Below are 21,093 nucleotides of genomic sequence, written 5' to 3' on the forward strand. Positions count from 1 at the left end.
TGTGTCTTGTGATGTGTACTATGTTTTATCAAGCCTTATGTGTTGAGTGTCGTGTGTCATGTGTCATGTGCATCAAAAAATCCATTTGAATATAATGTACATTTATAATACTAACCACACGTACCTGCCTGTATGTGTGTGCGTGTTGTGTGTGCATGTGCAGGTATGAGAGGTGCCATATATATCAAACCTGCTCGCCCTTGCGGTTGCTCAGCAAAGAAACATAGTCTTGTCGATGGAGCAAATTCAATCCACGAATGTACATGCCAATCTCATGACGCTCATGATCAACGCATATGAAATACGGAGGACATTCTCCTCCATGTTGAGGATGATCAAATTTAACAACACACTCTTTATCAAACTTTGGATTATGCTCTTTGATAAGTGTTTCAAGTTCATCAGTATTCTTGCCGTATGCTCCAAGAATCTATCATATATACAAGTTAACCACACCACTTTTCACATGTCAAAACTTGAAAAAATTGGAGGTGCAATGCAAACACACTTAAAAAAAACGAAAGATGAATGATAAGATCAAACCACCTTTGTATGCTTCACAATCTGCATGCACTTAGCAACATTCCCATGTAATTAAAGACAATTAAAAGGGAGCATGCTCAGTACTTGGCATTTATGTTCTCAATTTGAGGAAATTCTTCCTGTTTCTTGCATAAATATTGTTACATGTAGGATCATATGTACTCAACAATCATCACAGAATATTGATGCGACTATGGCCAAGTCCTAAGTAGTTCCAATCACATTCATCAGCTCCTCTTCCATAGTTAAACACTGAATCTGAGTGCTCTGAAAACTCAAGGGGGGAAGAAACAGTAATAGCCTCCGAGGTAGCATGCCCCATGGCAATGAGAGAATCGAGCCTACAGCCACACAATGGGACTTGTTTCCCTGTAATGAGGAAATTAGTTGCTGATTTTGTTGCCTAAGAAGATGAGTGTAGGCCCCTTTAGCACGATGTGAATGTTAGAATATTGTGCATCTGAATGTTTGGGGCTTTGCTTATTTATTAGGGATTTTATGCTTTTTCCATGATTATTTGGGTCGTGGTGCAGTCGGCCAGCTCCTAGGGGCAGCCAGCCAGCTCCTTGCTTCCCTATATAATGGGCCTCCTCATATTCACTTGTTTCATCCATTCCTTGCACATTGCACTCCTCTTTTTGATGGCTATTGCCATTGTAAAAGCTTCATGCTATAATAAAGGTGATCTTGTCAACAAGTGCTCTCTCTCTCTTTCCTTGTCTATGCTTCCGCCTGTGCATAACTCTACGGCCTATTATTTCCTACTAGTAGTTCTATGCAGTTGTTCCTTATGAAGGCCAAGGTTATCCATGACCAGCTACCTACTAGCAATGGGTGTTGCCTTGTCCTTTGCTCAATTGGCTGCACTTATCCTTACCAAGCTTCCCTAGGAGTATGATGTGATTTCTCGAGCTTCGAAGTTCCAAGTCACAACCATTCAACTGGATTTTGATGACCTCAGCTCCTTTCTCTTGGAAGAAGAGTCCGTCCTCGTTTCTCAGGGTAAGATCAAGGTGTCTCTAAATAGTTCAAATCAGGTACTTGCTTCAGTCCAAAAGAAAGGTCGGAGTCAGTGCTTCTCGTGTGGGAAAAGAGGACATTTGTCTAAGGATTTATGTATATACTCTCATAAGGCTAGATGAATCTGAACTTACGAATTATTTTTTAAAAAAAAGAAGAAAATCACCAAAAACAAACAAAATTTAAAAAAGGCTTAATACAAACACCCGAGAAAAAAAAATAGTAATAATAAATTGCAAAAATAGACAAATACATAACTAAATCACATGCGCCTACATACACACACAAATTCTTTATTGTACCACAACAAAAGAATTTCTAACAAACAAGCTAAACAAACTTTTAATGACTAATTCACTAAAACAAAACAAGTAAAGACAAGAATACAAAAAGTGCGAACTTTACCTCAAAGATTGTTCAATCATGAAGTATAAGATCAACTTCATCATGCATAGCATGTACTAGGTGCTACAACATCCCTACTCACGTCATCAGCACCCCAAAGTAGGTGCATGTTTACATATATATAAAAATTGTCTTAACCAAGAGGACACAATTTTTATACAGAGACCAACAAGCTGAGTTTCTATCACTTCTCGGGAGGTGAAGGGAAGACTCAGCCATGATGGAGGCTAGCACTTACAACTAGACTAGCAAAAACAAATCAGTTCCAATGATTAAGCAAGACTAGAAGCAAAGATAAATAACAACTAAGAGCTAAAATGATATAAACAAAAAATGGGCTTTTAAGCTCCCCATTTTTGTGAAACTTATTACTTATAATCTTAAACATTCCAAAAGCAAAAATCTCAAAGATATATCTACTTCGATTCAAAAAACAACGAACTTTGCTTAAAACCTTTTTAAAGCAATAATCCTTTAAGGATTGTTTGTCCAAGAAGGACAAGACCAAGGGCAAGTCTTCATCTCAGAAGAAGGACAAATGGCAAAAACACAACACAAGACACTAATACAAATACTTCTAGTGACTCATCTAGGGCTCCCAGGGCGCTTCGGCTCGGGAGGACCAAGAGGGTGTTCTTCTCTAGTATACATGAAGTTTTGTTGCCATATATATATAGGCAGTGATGTGTGTGAACACACTTAGGACTGCCGGGATACTTTTTCCCTCTTTAGGAGGTTTTTTTCCCCCGGCTTGTATATACGCCCATCCTTCTAGGGCTAACTTATCTTTTGTACATTGACACAATCTAATACACTTTGTGTTGTGTGCATTCTTGCTTCTTCTTCTCCAAGCTTTGTGTGCTTTCCTGCAACCCTAATTCCAACAATTGGTATCAGAGCAGGCATCGGCTCCCAGGGCTACGCCGCCAGCACCCTCCGACTCACGTTCTCCGATTGAGGTGAGATTTTACGAGCGCTTGCAGGTCCCTATACTCTGCAAATGAACCCGTAGGCCATAGGGCTTTGCGTTCTCAGAATTTGCATCTGAGATCGTTTCGGGCTCCGTTTTTGCATTTCAAGTTCTACACAGGTGTTTTCGTCATTTTCTACAGAAATTTCGACAGTGCAGTTTTCTGCAAAACAGGCATACGTGTTTTATTGTGGACCGTGTTACATAGCACAAGTTGTCTTCTGTTCAGTCTTTGCTTCATTACAGGTAGCTTTTGCATCAGTCTCAGTCAGTGGCCATGGCTGATAACAGCAATGATGTATTTCGCATGTTGTCTGCTGAAGACAAACTGGATGGAGACAGCAACTACCCACTTTGGGCATACATGATGCAACATGTTTTGGTTGCAAAAGGAGTGTGGAACATTGTGCAGGGTATGGATGTACGTCCAGGTTCTGTGGATGTAGGATCTGTTGAGGATGTTGCAGGATCTAGCAGCTCTACTGTTGCTACTGTTTTACCCACTGCTGAACAAGCTCGTTGGGATGGTAAAGATGCGCAGGCTCATGTCTTGATTGCACTTTCTGTCAAACGTAACATCACCCCATATATTCGTTCAGCTAAAACAGCAAAACAGGCTTGGGATATTCTAGCTGGTTTGTATACAGGTCGTAACGAGGCAAAAATCTCTTACCTGCGTAAAGAGCTAGAATTAAAGATTATGCAGGAAGATGATGACATGAATGTTTTTCTTGCTGAGATTAAAGATCTCAAAGAACAGTTGATTTCTGTAGGTTAGATTATTCCTGATCATTCTCTTGTGCAGACTGTTCTTGATGCTTTACCTGAGACATATCAGACTTTTGCTTCCACGTCGAGACTTCTTGCTGAGGACAGACCTGATGCTGTCAAGTATGATACTTTAGTCAACAAGCTCTTGCAAGAAACGCAGTCCAGGCAAAACAGGGCCAGGCAGCGTGCAGTTGATCAAGCATTTATTGCTGCCCAGCAGCAGAGAAGAAGTGGTAAGGCAACCCCTTCCACTGTTTCTTCTCCTATTAGTAGGTCTGCAACTTCTTCTCCTTCCACAGGTAACAACAATAAGTCTGAGAAGGCTCTTCATAAAGGCAAGAAAAAGACCAGGTGCAACTATTGTAAGGCAAATGATCATGTCATTAAGAATTGCCCTAAGCTAAAGGCTAAAGAGGCAAAGAAGAAAGAGTCAAATGCAGCCACAATAGCGGATGCTTCTACAAATGCAGATTCTACAAATGTTGTGCAGGATACAGAATGGGCGTTTAGCGTGTATTGCCAGTATGACCCATCTGTACATGATGCATGTTTGGCAGTTTCTGTTGACTCTCATGTTTGGTATTTTGACAGTGGTGCTACAAAGCACATTACCTCATGTTCACTTGTCTTGAGGCTGTCTCTAATGAGAATACTGTCACATGTGCCAATAATGCTTCTTACCCAGTGAAGGGCATTGGTAAAATTATGCTTACTGCTGCAAATGGCAGCGCTTTCACACTTTCAGATGCTTTGTATGTGCCAGGGATAAAGAAGAATCTATTGTCTGTCTCTGCGCTTGCTAGACTTGGATTTGTAGTCAAATTTGTGGATGACAGATGTACTGTTCATGATTTGACTTCTGGTGATACGATTATTGCATCTGGCACCTTGTTTCGTGGGCTGTATAAGCTCAATTCTTATGACAAATGTGTGGAAGATTCAGCAAATGCAGTTTCTGATGAAAAAGCAGTTTCAAATGCAAAACTATGGCATGCTCGTTTTGGTCATCTGAACTTTACTAGTTTGCTGCGTTTGCAGAAATTTGATATGGTTGCTTCATTGCCCCCTCTTGAGGCACCATTGAAACATGTTTGTGAAGGCTGTATTTTGGACAAAATGCAACGTTCTGCGTTTCCAAAGGATGGTTCTGTGCAGGCCACTCGCAAATTGCAACTTGTACATAGTGGTGTATGTGGGCCTATGCAAACTCCGTCATTTGGTAAACACTTGTACTTTGTGACTTTCATTGATGATTACTCAAGGCATACATGGGTATATCCACTGAAGGCAAAGTCCGAAGTGTTTTTGTGCTTCAAGCAGTTTTTTCTTATGGTTGAAAATGTATCCAATTGTACTGTGGGCACCCTCCGTTCTGATCAAGGGGGGGAGTACATGTCTAAAGAGTTTGATGCATTTCTGGCTAGTCGTGGGATAAAACACCAATGTACAGTGCCGTATACCCCTCAGCAAAATGGTGTTGCTGAGAGAAAAAACAGGTCACTTATGGAGATGGCACGATGTATGGTCAAGAGCCAAGCTTTGCCACATGCATTTTGGCTTGAGGCTGTCATGTGTGCTGCATATGTACTCAACAGGTGTCCCACTAAGGCCTTGCAGTCTATTACTCCATACGAAGCTTGGCATGGCAGTAAGCCTTCTATTGGTCTCTTGCGTGTCTTTGGTTGCTTGGCCTATGCTTTAGTACCTATGCAACAACGCAGAAAATTGAATGATAAGACTGTCAAATGCATTTTTGTTGGTTACAGTGCTAAGAGCAAGGGTTACAGATTGTATCATCCACAGTCAAAGCGTATCTTGATTAGTCGAGATGTTGTTTTTGTGGAAGATGCTGTGCAACCTTTGTTATCATGTACCAAAGAGACAGGTGTGAGCTCACGGGATGTATTTGATACGTTGTTGCCTCTCTTTACAGGTGGAAATTCAAATGTAAGTCCTAATGAGGCAAATATTCAGCCTATGCAGATTTCAAACGACATCATAGATCAGCCTATTTCTGATGCAGATTTACAGGATGTAATTCATGAGGATAGGACTGAAAATGAGCAGGCTAGAGGTATGCCAAAATGGCTGGTGCAAACCTTGCGTGATAGTAAGATTGATGCACCTATGACTAGTCGTACTCGTTCAGGTTTTCAGCATGCCTCTTATACATTAGATTGTTATGCTTTGACTGTGTCTGGTATGTGTGAAGAGGAAGAACCTCTTTCATTTGATGAGGCACAAAATTCAGAAAATTGGTTGGCTGCAATGCAAAGTGAATATGATGCTATAATGAAGAATGATACATGGTCTTTGTGTGATTTGCCTATTGGTAAAAAGACCATTGGATGTAAGTGGGTTTTTAAGTTGAAACGAAAGCCAGATGGCAGTGTTGATCGCTATAAGGCTAGACTTGTTGCAAAGGGTTATGCTCAAGAAAAGGGCATTGATTTTGATGAGACCTTTGCTCCCACTTGTCGTATGACTACCATTCGTAGCATTTGTGCATTGGCAGCTCATAATGGTTGGAATGTACATCAGTTGGACATAAAGACTGCATTCTTGAATGGAGATTTGCATGAGGAGGTGTATGTATCACAGCCTCGTGGTTTTGTTCAAAGAGGGCAGGAAAACAAAGTGTGCAGGTTGAAAAAGGCTTTATATGGTTTAAAGCAAGCTCCACGAGCTTGGTATGAAAAGATACATGCATATTTAACTGCACATGGTTTTCAGAATAGTCCAACAGAAAGCACTTTGTATGTTAAACGTGTGGATGATGTACATCTAATCATTGCTCTCTATGTCGATGACATGCTGCTCACAGGACCAAATGAGAGTCATATTGCTGATTTTAAGGTTGACTTGAATGCCTCTTTTGAGATGTCAGATTTGGGACATTTGCATCATTATTTGGGGATACAATTTAAGCATTGTGATGGAGGTATTGCTTTGTGTCAGACAAAGCATATTGAGACATTGTTGCGGAGATTTGGCCTTGAAGACTGCAAGCCTATTGCTACTCCAATGCAGACAGGTTTGAAGTTGAGTCTTCATGATGCTGGAGATCACTTTGATGTCACACTCTATCAGACAGCTGTTGGTTGCCTCATTTATGTATGCATTACGAGGCCGGACATTCAGTTTGTAGTCTCACAGGTGAGCAGGTTTATGCATAGCCCAGGGTCTCAGCATTGGAAGGCAGTTAAACGCATCTTTCGCTACTTGAGTGGCACCATACATCTTGGGTTGTTTTATCCCAAGGGGGGATCGTTGCCGCCAAATTTACATGCTTTTTCGGACTCAAATTGGGCTGGTTGCTATGACACAAGAGTGTCCACAAGTGGTTTTTGTTTCATGCTCGGTAGCTCATGCATATCTTGGTTGAGCAAGAAGCAACCTACTGTGGCCACTTCTAGTTGTGAAGCTGAGTACAGGGCAGCTTTCACAGCTACGGTTGAGTGTGTGTGGCTCAGACGGCTTATGGCTGACTTGGGTGTTGGCTGCCACCTCTATCTTCACTGACAGTCAGAGTGCATTGGCAGTTGCGAGAAACCCAGTTTTTCATGCTCGCACAAAGCACATTGAGGTGCATTATCACTATGTCAGGGAGAGACTCTCAGCAGGAGAGATCAGCTTGGCCTATGTGCCAACACAGGACAACCTCGCCGATCTTTTCACAAAAGCGCTTCCTCGTGAGAAGTTCGAAGCTTTCCGCAAAGCTTTGGGCTTGCTCCCCTTTCTGGACTGATCTACTTCGGGCATGGCACTCCCCTAAACATGAGTGCCAGCTCTCGTTCACACCATCACTCCCAGGGGGGATTTGTTGCCATTTATATATAGGCAGTGATGTGTGTGAACACACTTAGGACCACCGGGGCACTTTTTCCCTCTTTAGGAGGTTTTTTTCCCCGGCTTGTATATACGCCCATCCTTCTAGGGCTAACTTATCTTTTGTACATTAACACAATCTAATACACTTTGTGTAATGTGTATTCTTGCTTCTTCTTCTCCAAGCTTTGTGTGCTTTCCTGCAACCCTAATTCCAACAAGTTTCCCCCATGTGCTTCCAACCAAAGGAGGGAGAGGGGCTGTAAGCAGCTCCAATTTATGGTGCATGGGAACCGTGAAGCAGAGTTCCTTAAAAATCTAGCAAGACAAGGTCAGCTTTTAGTGTGGCAGAGACTATGGACAAGATTTGTTCCAAGTTCATTATTCGAGGTTTTTTGGACAAGATGTGTTCACAATCCACTGTTGGGGGATAATGGGCGCGGTGTGTCCAACAACTCATCATTCTATTCTTTGGAGTTCACTGCACATTGGTGTGGGAATTCGGAGCCAAGCAGATTTCTTTGCTGTTCGTGGTGGCATTGCGTTTCGAGGAAACAGGTTGGCAGGTGCTCTGTCCGAGGTGATTCTGGTATCTGCAGTACTCGAGAGTCCATGGTTGCATCTTCTTCAGCTTATCTTCTTCAGACTCTTGCACACTATGAGCTACAAAGGGGGTGTTAGAATATTGTGCATCTCAGTGTTTGGGACTTTGCTTATTTATTAGGGATTTTATGCTTTTTCCATGATTATTTGGGTCATGGAGCAGTTGGCCAGCTCCTTACTTCCCTATATAATGGGCCTCTTCATATTCATTTGTTACATCCATTCCTTGCATATTGTACTCCTCTCTTTGCTGGCTATTGCCATTGTAAAAGCCTCATGCTATAATAAAGGTGATCTTGTCAACAAGTGCTCTCTCTCTTTCCTTGTCTATGATTCTGCCTGTGCATACTCCAACAGTGAAATCTACCACAACTGCTTCATGTGGCAAACCAGAGTTCTCCTTTGGGTCTCTATAACTTGGTTGAACACAATGCTAATCAATACACTTAAATACACTAAGATTTGATGGACACTTGCTCAAATACAAGAAGTAAATTGCTGAATTGACAAGAGAGACACAATGAGCCGAAACGGCCGAACCCTCCCTCAAATAAAGTCTATTGATCTTGGGAGAATCAAGTACATAGTGTCATGGGCATTTCTGACTAGATTTCCATTCCAATGCATATGAATACAGTATCGCAAACAAGTGGTTGTCGATGTAGACTTGCAATCCACACTACCCTCTCAAGTGCCCATGTTCCCTATCATCTGCTCTCTATTGTTCCACCAACACATGGTAGCAACAATCTGGAAGAGAGCATGTAGGACAAGAGAACACTACACAGGGTATGTGATCTTGTAATCCGTTTCCTCCCTCCTGCTACTTGCTTCCATATTTAAGCATTAAAGCTTACCAATTGCAAGTAGAGTCGATGACAACGGAAGTCTTCGCGATGGAAGTCCTTGGAACGTTGAGATCTTCGATTTGTCGCATTTCTTTACGACAAAAGTCTTCAAGAGGATGAAGGGAACCTTGGGAAAGCTTCCCCTATGGTTCAATTTGAGAAAGGAGGACTGAAATTAGGGTTTTCAGCAAAAAGACCAGAAATTACAGCAATAAAGAGAGCTGTTTTGCTGAATTTCAGTCATTGGGAGTGTGTAGGAGTGTGATTAGCATCCGGAAACACTCTTGGAAGCTTGAAAAACACCTTAGCAAGCTTGGAAATGGAGTTGGGAAGGAGAAAGTGCAGAAAATGCAGCCCAACAACCCTCATGAAGGAGGCGCCAATCTCTAGAGAGAGGAGGAGTGAGGTGGTGAGTTGTCCAGTGTGTAGGTGGCAAGCAGGTGCTTTGTGGAGCAAGCTAGAGTGGACACATGGCTGGTTACTCCCTTTGTACAAAGGGGATAAGGTCTAGGCGATGGACATTGGGTTATGTCCACCTCGGGACATCAGTGTGTAGGTGGCAAGCAGGTGCTTTGTGGAGCAAGCTAGAGTGGACACATGGCTGGTTACTCCCTTTGTACAAAGGGGATAAGGTCTAGGCGATGGACATTGGGTTATGTCCACCTCGGGACATCAGTGTGTGTGAACACCGGGCTGGTCATAATTTATAAGTGAGTTTTGGTCGCCCAAAACTTAATGAAGTGTGTATACACTCACTTATAAATTAGTGCCAACTCCTAAGGCTAGGTTTATGACCAATACTTACCACCTGTCACATGCCACATAACCATGTCAGCAGAGAGTTTCACACGCACGCATGCTTAGTTCCATACGTCGTACGGATCAGGCCGTACGTACGATTCGTACCGTACAATACCATACGTATCTGTACGATCAGGTACGAGTTTTCCCTGTCTATGCCCGTTGGAAGTAGCCGCTTTCTGCCCGTTTTTTTTGGCCGTTTTCTACCCGTTTTTTTGGCTGTTTTCCTTTCATCTCCCCTGAGTCCTTCTATAAAAGCCTCAAGGACCAAGCCTCTCCTCCATCTACTCCAAGCCTCTCCTCCACCACCCTCCATCTACTCCAAGCCTCAAGGACCAAGCCTCTACTCCAAGCCTCTCCTCCACCCTCCACCCTCCTCCAAGCTCCTTCCATCCCACTTGAGCCTCTACTCCAAGTTCTCTTCCTCCAAGCTCTTCCCATACTTCATCTTCTCTACGCTCTCTCCTCTACTCCACGCTTTAGCCCTTCTCTTATCCATCATGCCTCGGGAGAAGCATGAGGCTTTTGATTTGCATTGCCTCAATGTGGAGAAGGACACCAAGAAGTCCAACTCCCATCATTGGACATGCTGATATTGCGGCAAGTCATACACAAATGGTGCAACAAGGCTTCTCCAACACCTTTCAAAGATTGGGGGACAAGTTGCCCCATGCAAGGAGATTCCGCAAAGCATTGCCGATGACATTTCGTGGAAGATGAGTGGCGGCTCAAATTCAAGTAGAGGAGCATCATCAACACACGCACCAGCACCACCATCGGCACATGATGAAGCAGCCACCGGCTCTTTCATTGGTGTATCCTCCACTGCCACTTCCACGGATGCACGGTCCGCCTCCGCACCGGGCAAAAGGCAAAGGGTGGTGGAGCGTGAAGGGGTGCAACCCTCTCTCCACCAAGTCACGGGTAGTGTGAGAGGTTCGGTTGCATTCCTTAAGGAGCGGCAACGCCTTGCAGAGATAGAGATTGCTCGCACCATTATTGAATGCAATCTTGCCTTCAATGTACTCCAAAAGGAGCAATGGAAGAAGATGGTGACGGCAATTGCGAATGTGGGTCCATGTGAGGGGTGGACGGGGGTCTCTTACACGGCTATGCGCACGAGGAAGATTGATGAAGAGAAGGAGAGAATTGATCAAGCCCTTGACCCGATTCGAGCCGCATGGACGAAGTATGGATGTTCTATTCTCACGGATGGATGGAGTGATCAAAGGAAGCGTGGCATTATCAACATCCTTGTGTCTTGCCCGCTTGGCACATACTTCTTGCGTGCGGTTGACACCGGGAGAAGGGGGAGAAAGACTACCGGGAATTTCATCTACCGCCATATTAGGCAAGCGATCATAGAGGTAAGCATTATTTTACTTAAGTGTGGCTGATTTTGTCATTTGTGCAAAGCCCTCAACTCATATGATTTATCTACCATGTAGGTTGGGGCTCAAAACGTGGTGCAAGTCATCACCAACAATGCATCAAATTGTCGACGCATGGGCCGCTTGCTTGAGGCGGAATTCCCTACCATTGTGTGGACTCCATGTGCGAGTCATTGCATTGACTTACTCATGGAGGATGTGGCGAAGCTCGGGTGGGTGAAGAGGATTGTGCAACAAGCTACATCTATTGTCAACTTCTTCATGCTAAAGGTGCAAGTGCTTGCTATGTTTCGTGAGCATAGCAAGCTTGACTTGAAGAAGCCATCGGCCACCCGCTTTGCCTACATGTGGCTAGTTTTGGAGAGTCTATACGATGTGAGGCCCGCCCTTCGCTAGACAGTTGTTTCCACCATGTGGAACGAATGGGATGAGCACGTCACTGAAGAGGCCAAAGCCATGCAACGCTTTTGCCTAGAGGAGAGATTTTGGACTAGAGTCCGAGCAATTGTCATTGCTATGACTCCATTCTATAGGCTCTTGCGGATGACAGATTGCGAGGGGTCCACCATGGGCCTTCTTGTTCACTTCTTTAGAGCTGCCCTTGTGGAGTTGGAGGCTTGCACAGACATTACATTTGACGAGCGAGCACAAATCATGGAGATTGCACAGAAGAGATGGAGGTGGATGCACAAACCAATCCACGGGTTTGCAGCATTGGTACATCCAGCCTACAAGTCTGCAGTAGTTTGCACCAATAGGGAGCTTCGACAAGATCGGGATGCATATATGCTTCGAGTTGTGCCAGTTGATGAGCACAATGCCTTTCTAGAGGAGTTGCTCTATAGTGAGCTTGTGGCAGCAGATACTCGCAGCACCAGGAGTCAGCATGGACGGGACCGAGCAGTTGGAGTTCATAGGCCTCCGCCTTCGACATCGGCAAAGGGTGGCGTTCGCACATATGTGAGGCGGGGATCCTCGAGCTCCAATCCCCGCCTTCATGATGATATTCCATTGCCCCCTCATGATGGTACCCCACTGCCTAGAGAGCCCTTGTTTGATGATGACGGCAACCTACTTAGCGAGAATGATCCCCAGAGTGTCTCGTCCACCTTCGAAGAGTCCTCTTCAGAGAACTCTCTTGATGGACACTCTAGTAGTGATCATGTTGATGATCATGCAGATGGTGGTGATGATGTAGACTTTTGATATGTTATAGCTCTCTAGGCATTGGGCATCTATCTCCTTCTAGCCCATTGATGATGTATTGTAGTATGTAGTATCATGTATGTACGCATGTTGGCGGTCGCCCATGCCATGAGTTTTTGGCCTATCCTTTTGTAGCAATTTTGTACTCTAATGGCATGATGACATTATGTTCATGGTTCTACTATTTTGTAACTTCTTGTCTACAATTTTTAAGTTTAGGAAGTATTTTATAAAAAAAAACGTACTAATATCGTACCGTACCTCAAAAAATTTTAAGGTACCAATTAGTACCGTATTTTATCGTACCGTACCGTAACGTACCTTTCGTACTAACTAAGCCTGCACGCACGGTTCGCGAGTGGGTGTCCCCTTACCCGGAAGTACACATTGGTCAAGCAAGCATGAAAATAGCGTGCAATTTCAATTGCAAGCAAGCACATAAAGATGATATGCAATGCAGCATTGGTATGGACAATCCCCATTGATGAAACTATACCAAAATAGACATGCTCCAAGCAAGTAGACGAGGTACCAAACCCAATGAAACACCAATCCACCAAGCATTTCCGGGCATGTACACGGAGGCACAAGTCCCAACAGAAAGCCAAGTCCACAGTATCACATGAGTGGCATCAATCCCCGGCATATACAACTGCCATGGACACCAGTCCAATGTACATACATGATGAGAAAGCACGGGTGGACCAATTGGGTGGCCAAATGGTGACATCCTCCCCGGCTTCTAAACAGTTGTCCACAACTGAAAAGCATCCAAATATGTCTGAAAGCACATGCGGGCAATCTCTGAAGAACTCTTCATCTACCCATTTAGCATCAATGGGAAGATAGTTCTTAAACTTCACAAGGTAACGCCTGACAACTTTGCTTGCAGCAAGCTTGCGTTCCTTGTGATACACAATCTGCTCTGGCTGCAAGATCTCCTCAAGCTCATCCACTTCTAGTGGATCCTCAATGACCGTCTCACTGGGCTCCGGAACTACATACTTGCGAAGGAGACTCACATGAAAAGCATTGTGTATGTGCCAATGACTAGGTAATGCCAATCTAAAAGCCACTTCATTGATCTTCTCGATCACTCGAAAAGGCCCATAGTACCTGGTTGCAAGCTTAGGATATGCACCCTCTTTGCCAGTCTCTTTGCAAGTCTTGCTTTCTCAAATTTCAACAATACCCAATCATTCTCTTTAACATCCAATTGCCTTCTATGCTTGTCGACAACCTTTTTATGATTGTCTTGTGACCTTGCAATGGCTGTCTGCACCTGAGCAAAAGCAATATCCAAGTCTCTTACATACTCATCAGCTGCAAATATCTCATCCTTTGTACAAAGGATGGGTGGCAAAACCACCTTACCATAAACAATCTCAAACGGGGCCTTTTCCGTAGATGCATTCACCGTGTTGTTGTTTGCAAATTCCACAAGCGGTAAGTACTTCTCCCAAGAAGACTTCTGATCCGCCACAACATTTCAAGAGATCCAACACGGCTGAATTTGCAGCCTCACTTTGCCCATCCGTTTGAGGGTGATAAGCTGATGAAAAGTCCAATTTGGTGCCCATATTATCAAATAAGGCCCACCAAAAGAGACTTGTAGTCCTGGGATCTCTATCCCCCACAATGGACTTCGGCATTCCATGATGTTTGAACACTAGTACAAGATATATTTTAACCATATGCTCAGCTTTGATAGTCTTTTTGACCGGCAAGAAATAAGCTTGCTTGCTTGCTAAACCTGTCCACACTTGTCCAAATCGCATCATTACCCTGTTGGGTCCGTGGCAAGTCCATAATGAAATCCATTGTAATACTTTTCCATGGCTGCGTGGGAATAGGCAATGGCTGAAGCAAACCTAGTGCCTTTTGCCTATCAAATTTCACCTTTTGACAGGTGATACATGCACGTACATGTGCCTCTATGTCCTTCCGTATCAATTTGAGTTCCAATTGCTCAGTGGCGGTGGCGATTAGTTGGTGTAAGGTATGACCAGGATACATTTGTAGTCCCGCTTTGTACACGGGTTGCAATCCCGATTGAAACCTTCTCTTTCTTTCTGCCTCGGTGACATACATGAATGGAGACACCTCCAAAAGCACTTTCCAAAACTTTTGTACATATGCATTTACCGATTCCCCCTCATTTTGCTTCACCCAATCCCACTTCATTGTTATCTCATTCAATGCATTGGGAGGCAAGAATTGAGCATAGAACCTCTCCTTGAACTCTTCCCATGATCTAACAAGATTCGGTGAGAGCTTCTCCATGAGCCACCAATGGGTAGCAATGCCTTTCATGAACACGCTTACATGCCGGATCATGGATTTCTGAGTGAAATCCTCATCACTAAAAGCAATATCAAAATGGGCAATAAAAGCAAGTGCCTTTGATGCATCATATTCCCCATGATATGTGTCAAACTTCACAAATTTGTCTCCGGCTTTAAAGTCACGAGACTTTGATGCATGTGCTTGCATCTCAACATGTTTTCTCCCATGTTTGTCCATTGGACAGCCCCTGTGACTGGCATCATTTTAGGACCAAAAGGTGATGCATAAGGCATAGATACATGTGCCCTGTAAGCATGAGGCATGGCTGGCCCCTCAACATCCATTGATACATTTTCAGCCATAGCTTCTCCCTCACGAGCACACTCAAAGGCATGAGTAGCATGAGAGATACGCGGAATACCTGCACCAACAAAAAATTACAGCCCATGTTGCATGTATTGTGCATGCACATTTTCAGCCGGCAATGGCATTTGACATACATTTTGACCACTGCCATAGACATTGTATCCTTCACGAGCTACATGAGGTATTCCTGCATGGCGTGAAGTCACTGATTGTTCCTCTCCCATAGCATGGAGATTCATCCTCTTAGACATAAGTTCTTGTTCGGACACCTGTGGGGATTCCAAGACATGTGGGATGGTTGCCTTTTTTGCATAGGCATCCTCGGTACGAGCCAAGTATGCACATGCTGCATCCCTCAGTTGCATGTGCAACTCTTTAGCAATCATTGCCATTGCATGATCCATATAAGATTCAGCTTTCTTGCCCTTCAAACGGTCATGTACCAATGGATCCTCAAGGCGGTAGAGATTCAATTCTTCTTGTTGTGCATGGAGAAGAGCCTGCATACGAGTAAGTTCAGCCCTCAAGACTATGGACTCTTCTTCCTGCATCTTCTCTTTGCCACGGGACGACTGTCCCACATATTCATGTTCCCTATTGTGCACCACATGAGTTTGCTCATCTTGTAAAGCATTGGAGGCATGCATTTCATTGTCCCTACCTCTTGTGTTAACATCTCCAACATTCATTGTATGGCTGTCCATAATGTTCTAAGTGTAGAGATAGCTAGTGTTCACGGTGATCGTCTCTCACGATAGAAGTGAAAGAGAACCGTATGCTCTGATACCAATGTAACTTGGTTGAACACAATGCTAATCAATACACTTAAATACATTAAAATTTGATGGACACTCGCTCAAATACAAGAAGTAAATTGCTGAATTGACAAGAGAGACACAATGAGCCGGAACGGCCAACCCCTCCCTCAAATAAAGTATATTGATCTTGGGAGAACCAAGTACATAGTGTCATGGGCATTTCTGACTAGATTTCCATACCAATGCATATGAATACAGTATCGCAAACAAGTGGTTGTCGATGTAGACTTGCAATCCACACTACCCTCTCAAATGCCCATGCATCTGCTCTCTATTGTTCCACCAACACATGGTAGCAACAATCTACAAGAGAGCACGTAGGACAAGAGAACACTACACAAGGTATGTGATCTTGTAATCCAATTCCTCCCTCCTACTACTTGCTTCCATATTTAAGCATTAAAGCTTACCAATTGCAAGTAGAGTTGATGACAACGGAAGTCTTCGCGATAGAAGTCCTTGAAGCGTTGAGATCTTCGATTTGTCACATTTCTTCGCAACAAAAGTCTTCAAGAGGATGAAGGGAACCTTGGGAAAGCTTCCCCTATGGTTCAACTTGAGAAAGGAGGACTGAAATTAGGGTTTTCAGCAAAAAGACCAAAAATTACAGCAATAAAGAGAGCTGTTTTGCTGAATTTCAGTCATTGGGAGTGTGTAGGAGAGTGATTAGCATCCAGAAACACTCTTGGAAGCTTGAAAAACACATGGCACACAATTCCCCGGAAGGCCTGAAACCTCCATGATCTCGTGGTAGTAAGATGACCCATTTGGCTTTTGCAACATGACATGATCACTTAGCTGAGAAAGACCCCTAATAAGCACTCAAAAACAGTACCCTATCACCATCAGCCATCATTGCCTCCACATCTGATCCAGGTGCATCCAAAACATGGGGGATCTATATCACCACTCTGTATCCTCTTCAATGGTGAAGAGGACCAGAAAATAATGCCTCATTAGGCCTAGAAAGTGGAGGGCAATTGCAAAGCTAACTTATTTTCCTATGGTGGGAATGAAATTATGACACTATGGGAAAAAGAAGGCCAACTTCATCCCCGTGCCTACAGGGCTCCAACAAAGCCTCTGTGTGATAGACTCTAGAGAATCAAAATTAATATGGAAGAAACCTCTCCCGAAGAGATGAACAAATTTAAAGTGGAGCAGTTCTCTGATAGGAACTAACCAACAACCAAACCTAGATTTGGCTATGAGAAGGATAGGAACCAAATATTCTCCCAATCAGGAAATTGGTTGTCACAGGTGATGACCAATTGCATCTTCTTGTGCTATTGTTCTGAAAAATCATTAGTTCTCCTGACCTGTGGAAATGGAGTTGGAGATATTCAACTGAAGCACAAGCCATTATATGCTGAATAAGATGGGAAGGCCTCCTTGAACCTAGATTTCTTCTTCCTTCAGTTGGCAGCCCAAGTGAGGAGAATGCTGATTGGTGAGATGCAAGCACATTATAGAAGAAAGGCTGCATAATTCTTTTTATAGGGTTATGTTTGCTCATTCTTCAAGACAGCTATGAGGGGCTCTCTCTTTTGGACTACATAACAATCTCACAAGAAAAATAACGCCAAAAAAGCAGCTTAAATGTTGGCTAGATCTAGGGTTGCCTCTTGAGAGTAGGCAAACAAGCTACTCAAGAAGTGACAAAATGCATATTACAAATCAGGCTCAAAATTGTTGCAAATCATAAGAGTTTGTATATATATTTTTGAATGAGGAACAGAAAAGTGTTCTACAACAAAATATAACTCGTTGTATCAACTATGCAGACTAAACAATAACTATAGCAACTACATGTCAACATGGAGGGCTGCTCTCACCAGCAGAGACATAACATGCAGGCTGCTCCAAAGACTGAATACATTGAATGATAAGATGAGGGCAAGGAGTCCCTTTTTATAGGGGTAAGTTATTTTTATAGGGACAAACGGCACCCATTTTTTACCTCTAAAATAAAACCCTTAGGCCTTATCTCTTGGCCTGGCTGAAAGCTCACATTTCTAGCCCATGTCCACCACATTCTATAACATAAACTACTGCTGGTTTCTTGATGATTTCCCACTCTCTTGGACCAACTTGTGCCTTTGTTTCTTTAACTTGCATTTCTTGGCCTTCATAGACTTTGTAGGCTCATACCAGCTGCCTTGAGGGACTTCCTGGATCAACCTTTTCGGACGACGAGCTAGGGCAGGTCCTGCTAGCCCCCCCATGCATGAATGGCTCCCAGTCTCCCTCGTCCTTTGGCACTGGGACCTCATTAAGGCCAGTTTCCGGACGACCTTCAATGAGGTCATGTCTTCATGTTCCCTTCCCAAGCTCATAGCTAAGGGCCTCATTCACATGATCCCCAAAGAAGGGGGAAATTGCCTTGAGGTGTGCTAATCACTTTGCTTGGTTCCACTTACAAAATCCTCGCCAAGACATTAGCTGCCAATTGGCACCTTTTCTCCCCAACTTTGGCACGCTAAAATCTTCACTTTTTGGGATGCAATGGCAACCGCCCAGCTACATCAGGGGGACCTAGCAGGTCTCCTCCTCGACTTCAAGAAGGCCTATGACAGGGTGCACTGGGCCTTTCTCAAGGCATTATGGGGTCCTTAGCTTTGCGGGTCTGAGAAATACTCGCTCTCTACTCTGCTCATAGCTAGGTCCTCTTACAGGGTGTGCGGGGGGGGGGGATCGGTTTCCTTAAGCTTTTCACACATGGAGGCCATGCTATTTCAAATCTTGGGCACTGAGATCTTTGCTGGGCAGCAACTCTTTAGGCTGCCTGCTTTACACATAAAGACATCATTGGTGGGCAGGATAGGAGATTCACCCTTCACCTTTGGAGAGCTGTGATTGCTTATGTTTGTACAAGTTTGAGGTTCAGTTTGGGAGATCCTCAAGAGACGGTCAAACGGAACAAAATAACCAAACAATGGAAACAATGGTTAGGCATACGTTTCAAATAGGCATACTTGGTGGAGGAATCGGTTGAATTTTCTTATGAAAGCACATGTACTGGTTACAATTTGTATATGCTTATGTATGTACAAAAACTTAGAGCTCTTGTAGCTATGAGACAGGAGAATATTAAGCCACTTACATGCATACCTACATACATTCATATGAGAGAGAGAGAGAAGCATACCATATAGCAATGGTGAAGTATATTAGAAACATCTTCAACTTGTGCATGTAGACAATTCTCTGAATCAAGGGATCCCTGCCAGAAACACTGCCTGAAAACAGACTTTCCTTGCATACAATTCACATTCTTGCTCGAATCACTCGAGGTCTGTCCACTTAAAACAATTTCCTGCATTTTGCTTGCTTCACCACTTAAAGAGCAGTTACATGCTCCATAGTCTTGTTTCTTAATATGATAGTTAGAACAATTTCCTGCATTTTGCTTCCTTCACCACTTAAAGAGCAGTTGCATGCTCCATAGTCTTGTTTCTTATAATACTTATGAGAGTAAACAGGACTATATAAGTTCGCCCTGCAGAAAGTATCACCTGACAAGAAGATCACAGGTTCGTTTCAATCATGAAGGGGTAGATACAACTTTATAAAAGAACCCATCTTCATATAAATTCAATAATGTATATGTAGACAGGCACGCACACATATTCAGATACATGCATGCATGTACCTGTACACTATACTTAAGAACACGAGTAAAGCAAATCTTTAGCACAGTTTCAAACTGTCAAACATACAAATGGACTATAGGGAGATCTCCATTGACGCATGTGTGTGAAATCTGATGTCATGTATATTAGCCTTTAGGGCCAAAATAAATTGTAGGCCTTCTAAAGTGTGGATGATTGGTATTATGCAGTAGACGTATATCCTAGATACTGACTTGCACAGTCCCCCCTAATCAAATGATAGCCTAGCTCAAGTGACCACAAAGCCAGGTTGATATGTTGTCCACCAACAGCTCCAAAGGCCTTGGAGAGGATAATATGAGTGCAGGGACACCTCAACAGCGTCCGAAGTCATTTCCACATCCGTCAGGGTCGGGGGTCATGGGAAGGAAGATCTTTGCCACTAAATCGGGACACTTTATTTCAGGGAATCCAAATCTCGTACACTTAGCTGTCAACATCTATTTAAATTCTGCAGCTTGCTGATGTGTGAGCTTGCTGATGTGGAATAACATGATTTGCATGGCTTTCAACATCGATTTTCAGCCTGCTGATGGGGGATAATTCCATTGGCCTGGCTGTCAACATCTTTGCAGAATGTTTCCACTCCCCATAACCACGATGGTTGGGAAAGGCCATGGAAAATGGGTCACTGGCTAGCACCAACTCCCCATTTTCCTCTAGAGAAAGGCTTCCCCATGGCCTTTCCCTGCATCATCCAACGCACTTAGTACGTGTGCGAAATGATCGCGTCATAACATACGACATGTGGCATGTCTACAAGATATGGTTCCTATTGGCAACATGTCACCAAATTACAGCAAAAGGGATCCAGGGCATTTTACATGGCTGCAAAGGTCACTCACGTGACAGGACACTGTGATCTGGTTGAACTAGGGCCTCCGTAAACATGACTGGGCAATGTACACATGTCAAGCTGCAGGCACCAAGAACAGTGAAGCTTCATAGCCTTTCAGTTTGGTTTCATGGTGGGTCTTACTCAGGTGTGTGTATTAATTACATGTGATTTGTACATCTTCAATGTGCTTAGAAGCAAACTCATAAACAGAAATTGATTAATGCATGATTAACAGTAAATTCTAGCATACCTGCAACTGGATGGAAATGTGGAATGTTGTGGATGTTGAGGCTTGAAAGAAGAGAAGGATTATATACGTCGAAAAAGGTCATTTTTGCTTTGAAGAAAAGGTAGCGTTTCTAACCTAGGTGAAGTCCAAATGCAGACTGCAGTGCTTTTGCTTAAAGCGTACAAATCCATGGGTAAAGCTACCACTTTAGAATGTTGTATCCCAGATGGGTTTGATTATTATTTTTTTTACCCCCTAGTGGTAGGTACATCGGTTTTGATTATTATTATTTTTTACCCCCCCTTCCCTGGTTTTTTTTGATGTGGCAACCCTTTTTTAGTTTGTCGCCTATTTTAGTCGTCTTCCACGTGCAACTCGTGCATGTCAATCTCTCCACCGAACTCCAACGAGTTTAGCCCCGGTTGCAATTGTGGTGTAGATGATGCTTACATGTCAAAAATTACACTAAAATACTAAAAAAAAACTTGCTATATTTCAC

The 21,093-nt window shown here is 43.4% G+C and overlaps 1 protein-coding gene across 4 annotated transcripts in view; it reads right to left on the reverse strand.

Moving 5' to 3' along the window:
* Positions 1-20,819, reverse strand: part of LOC147620085 (uncharacterized) — a 56,795-nt gene extending 35,976 nt beyond the window's left edge. Inside the window, exons 1-3 of one of the 4 annotated variants that reach the window (XM_086772258.1) lie at positions 20,616-20,819; positions 19,005-19,371; positions 191-430 (exon numbers count right to left, since the gene is read on the reverse strand). In XM_086772258.1, the coding sequence (XP_086628384.1) occupies positions 191-430; positions 19,005-19,178 (414 nt within the window). In that variant the 5' untranslated portion in view covers positions 19,179-19,371; positions 20,616-20,819. The remainder of the gene's footprint in view (positions 1-190; positions 431-19,004; positions 19,372-20,615) is intronic. The other 3 variants (XM_086772257.1, XM_086772256.1, XM_086772259.1) reach the window with 3 other exon arrangements.
* Between the last annotated feature and the right edge of the window lie 274 nt (positions 20,820-21,093).

This window comes from Cibotium barometz, chromosome 32, assembly GCF_041138505.1.
Source record: "Cibotium barometz isolate CiBa-2024 chromosome 32, ASM4113850v1, whole genome shotgun sequence".
Taxonomy (NCBI): domain Eukaryota; kingdom Viridiplantae; phylum Streptophyta; class Polypodiopsida; order Cyatheales; family Cibotiaceae; genus Cibotium; species Cibotium barometz.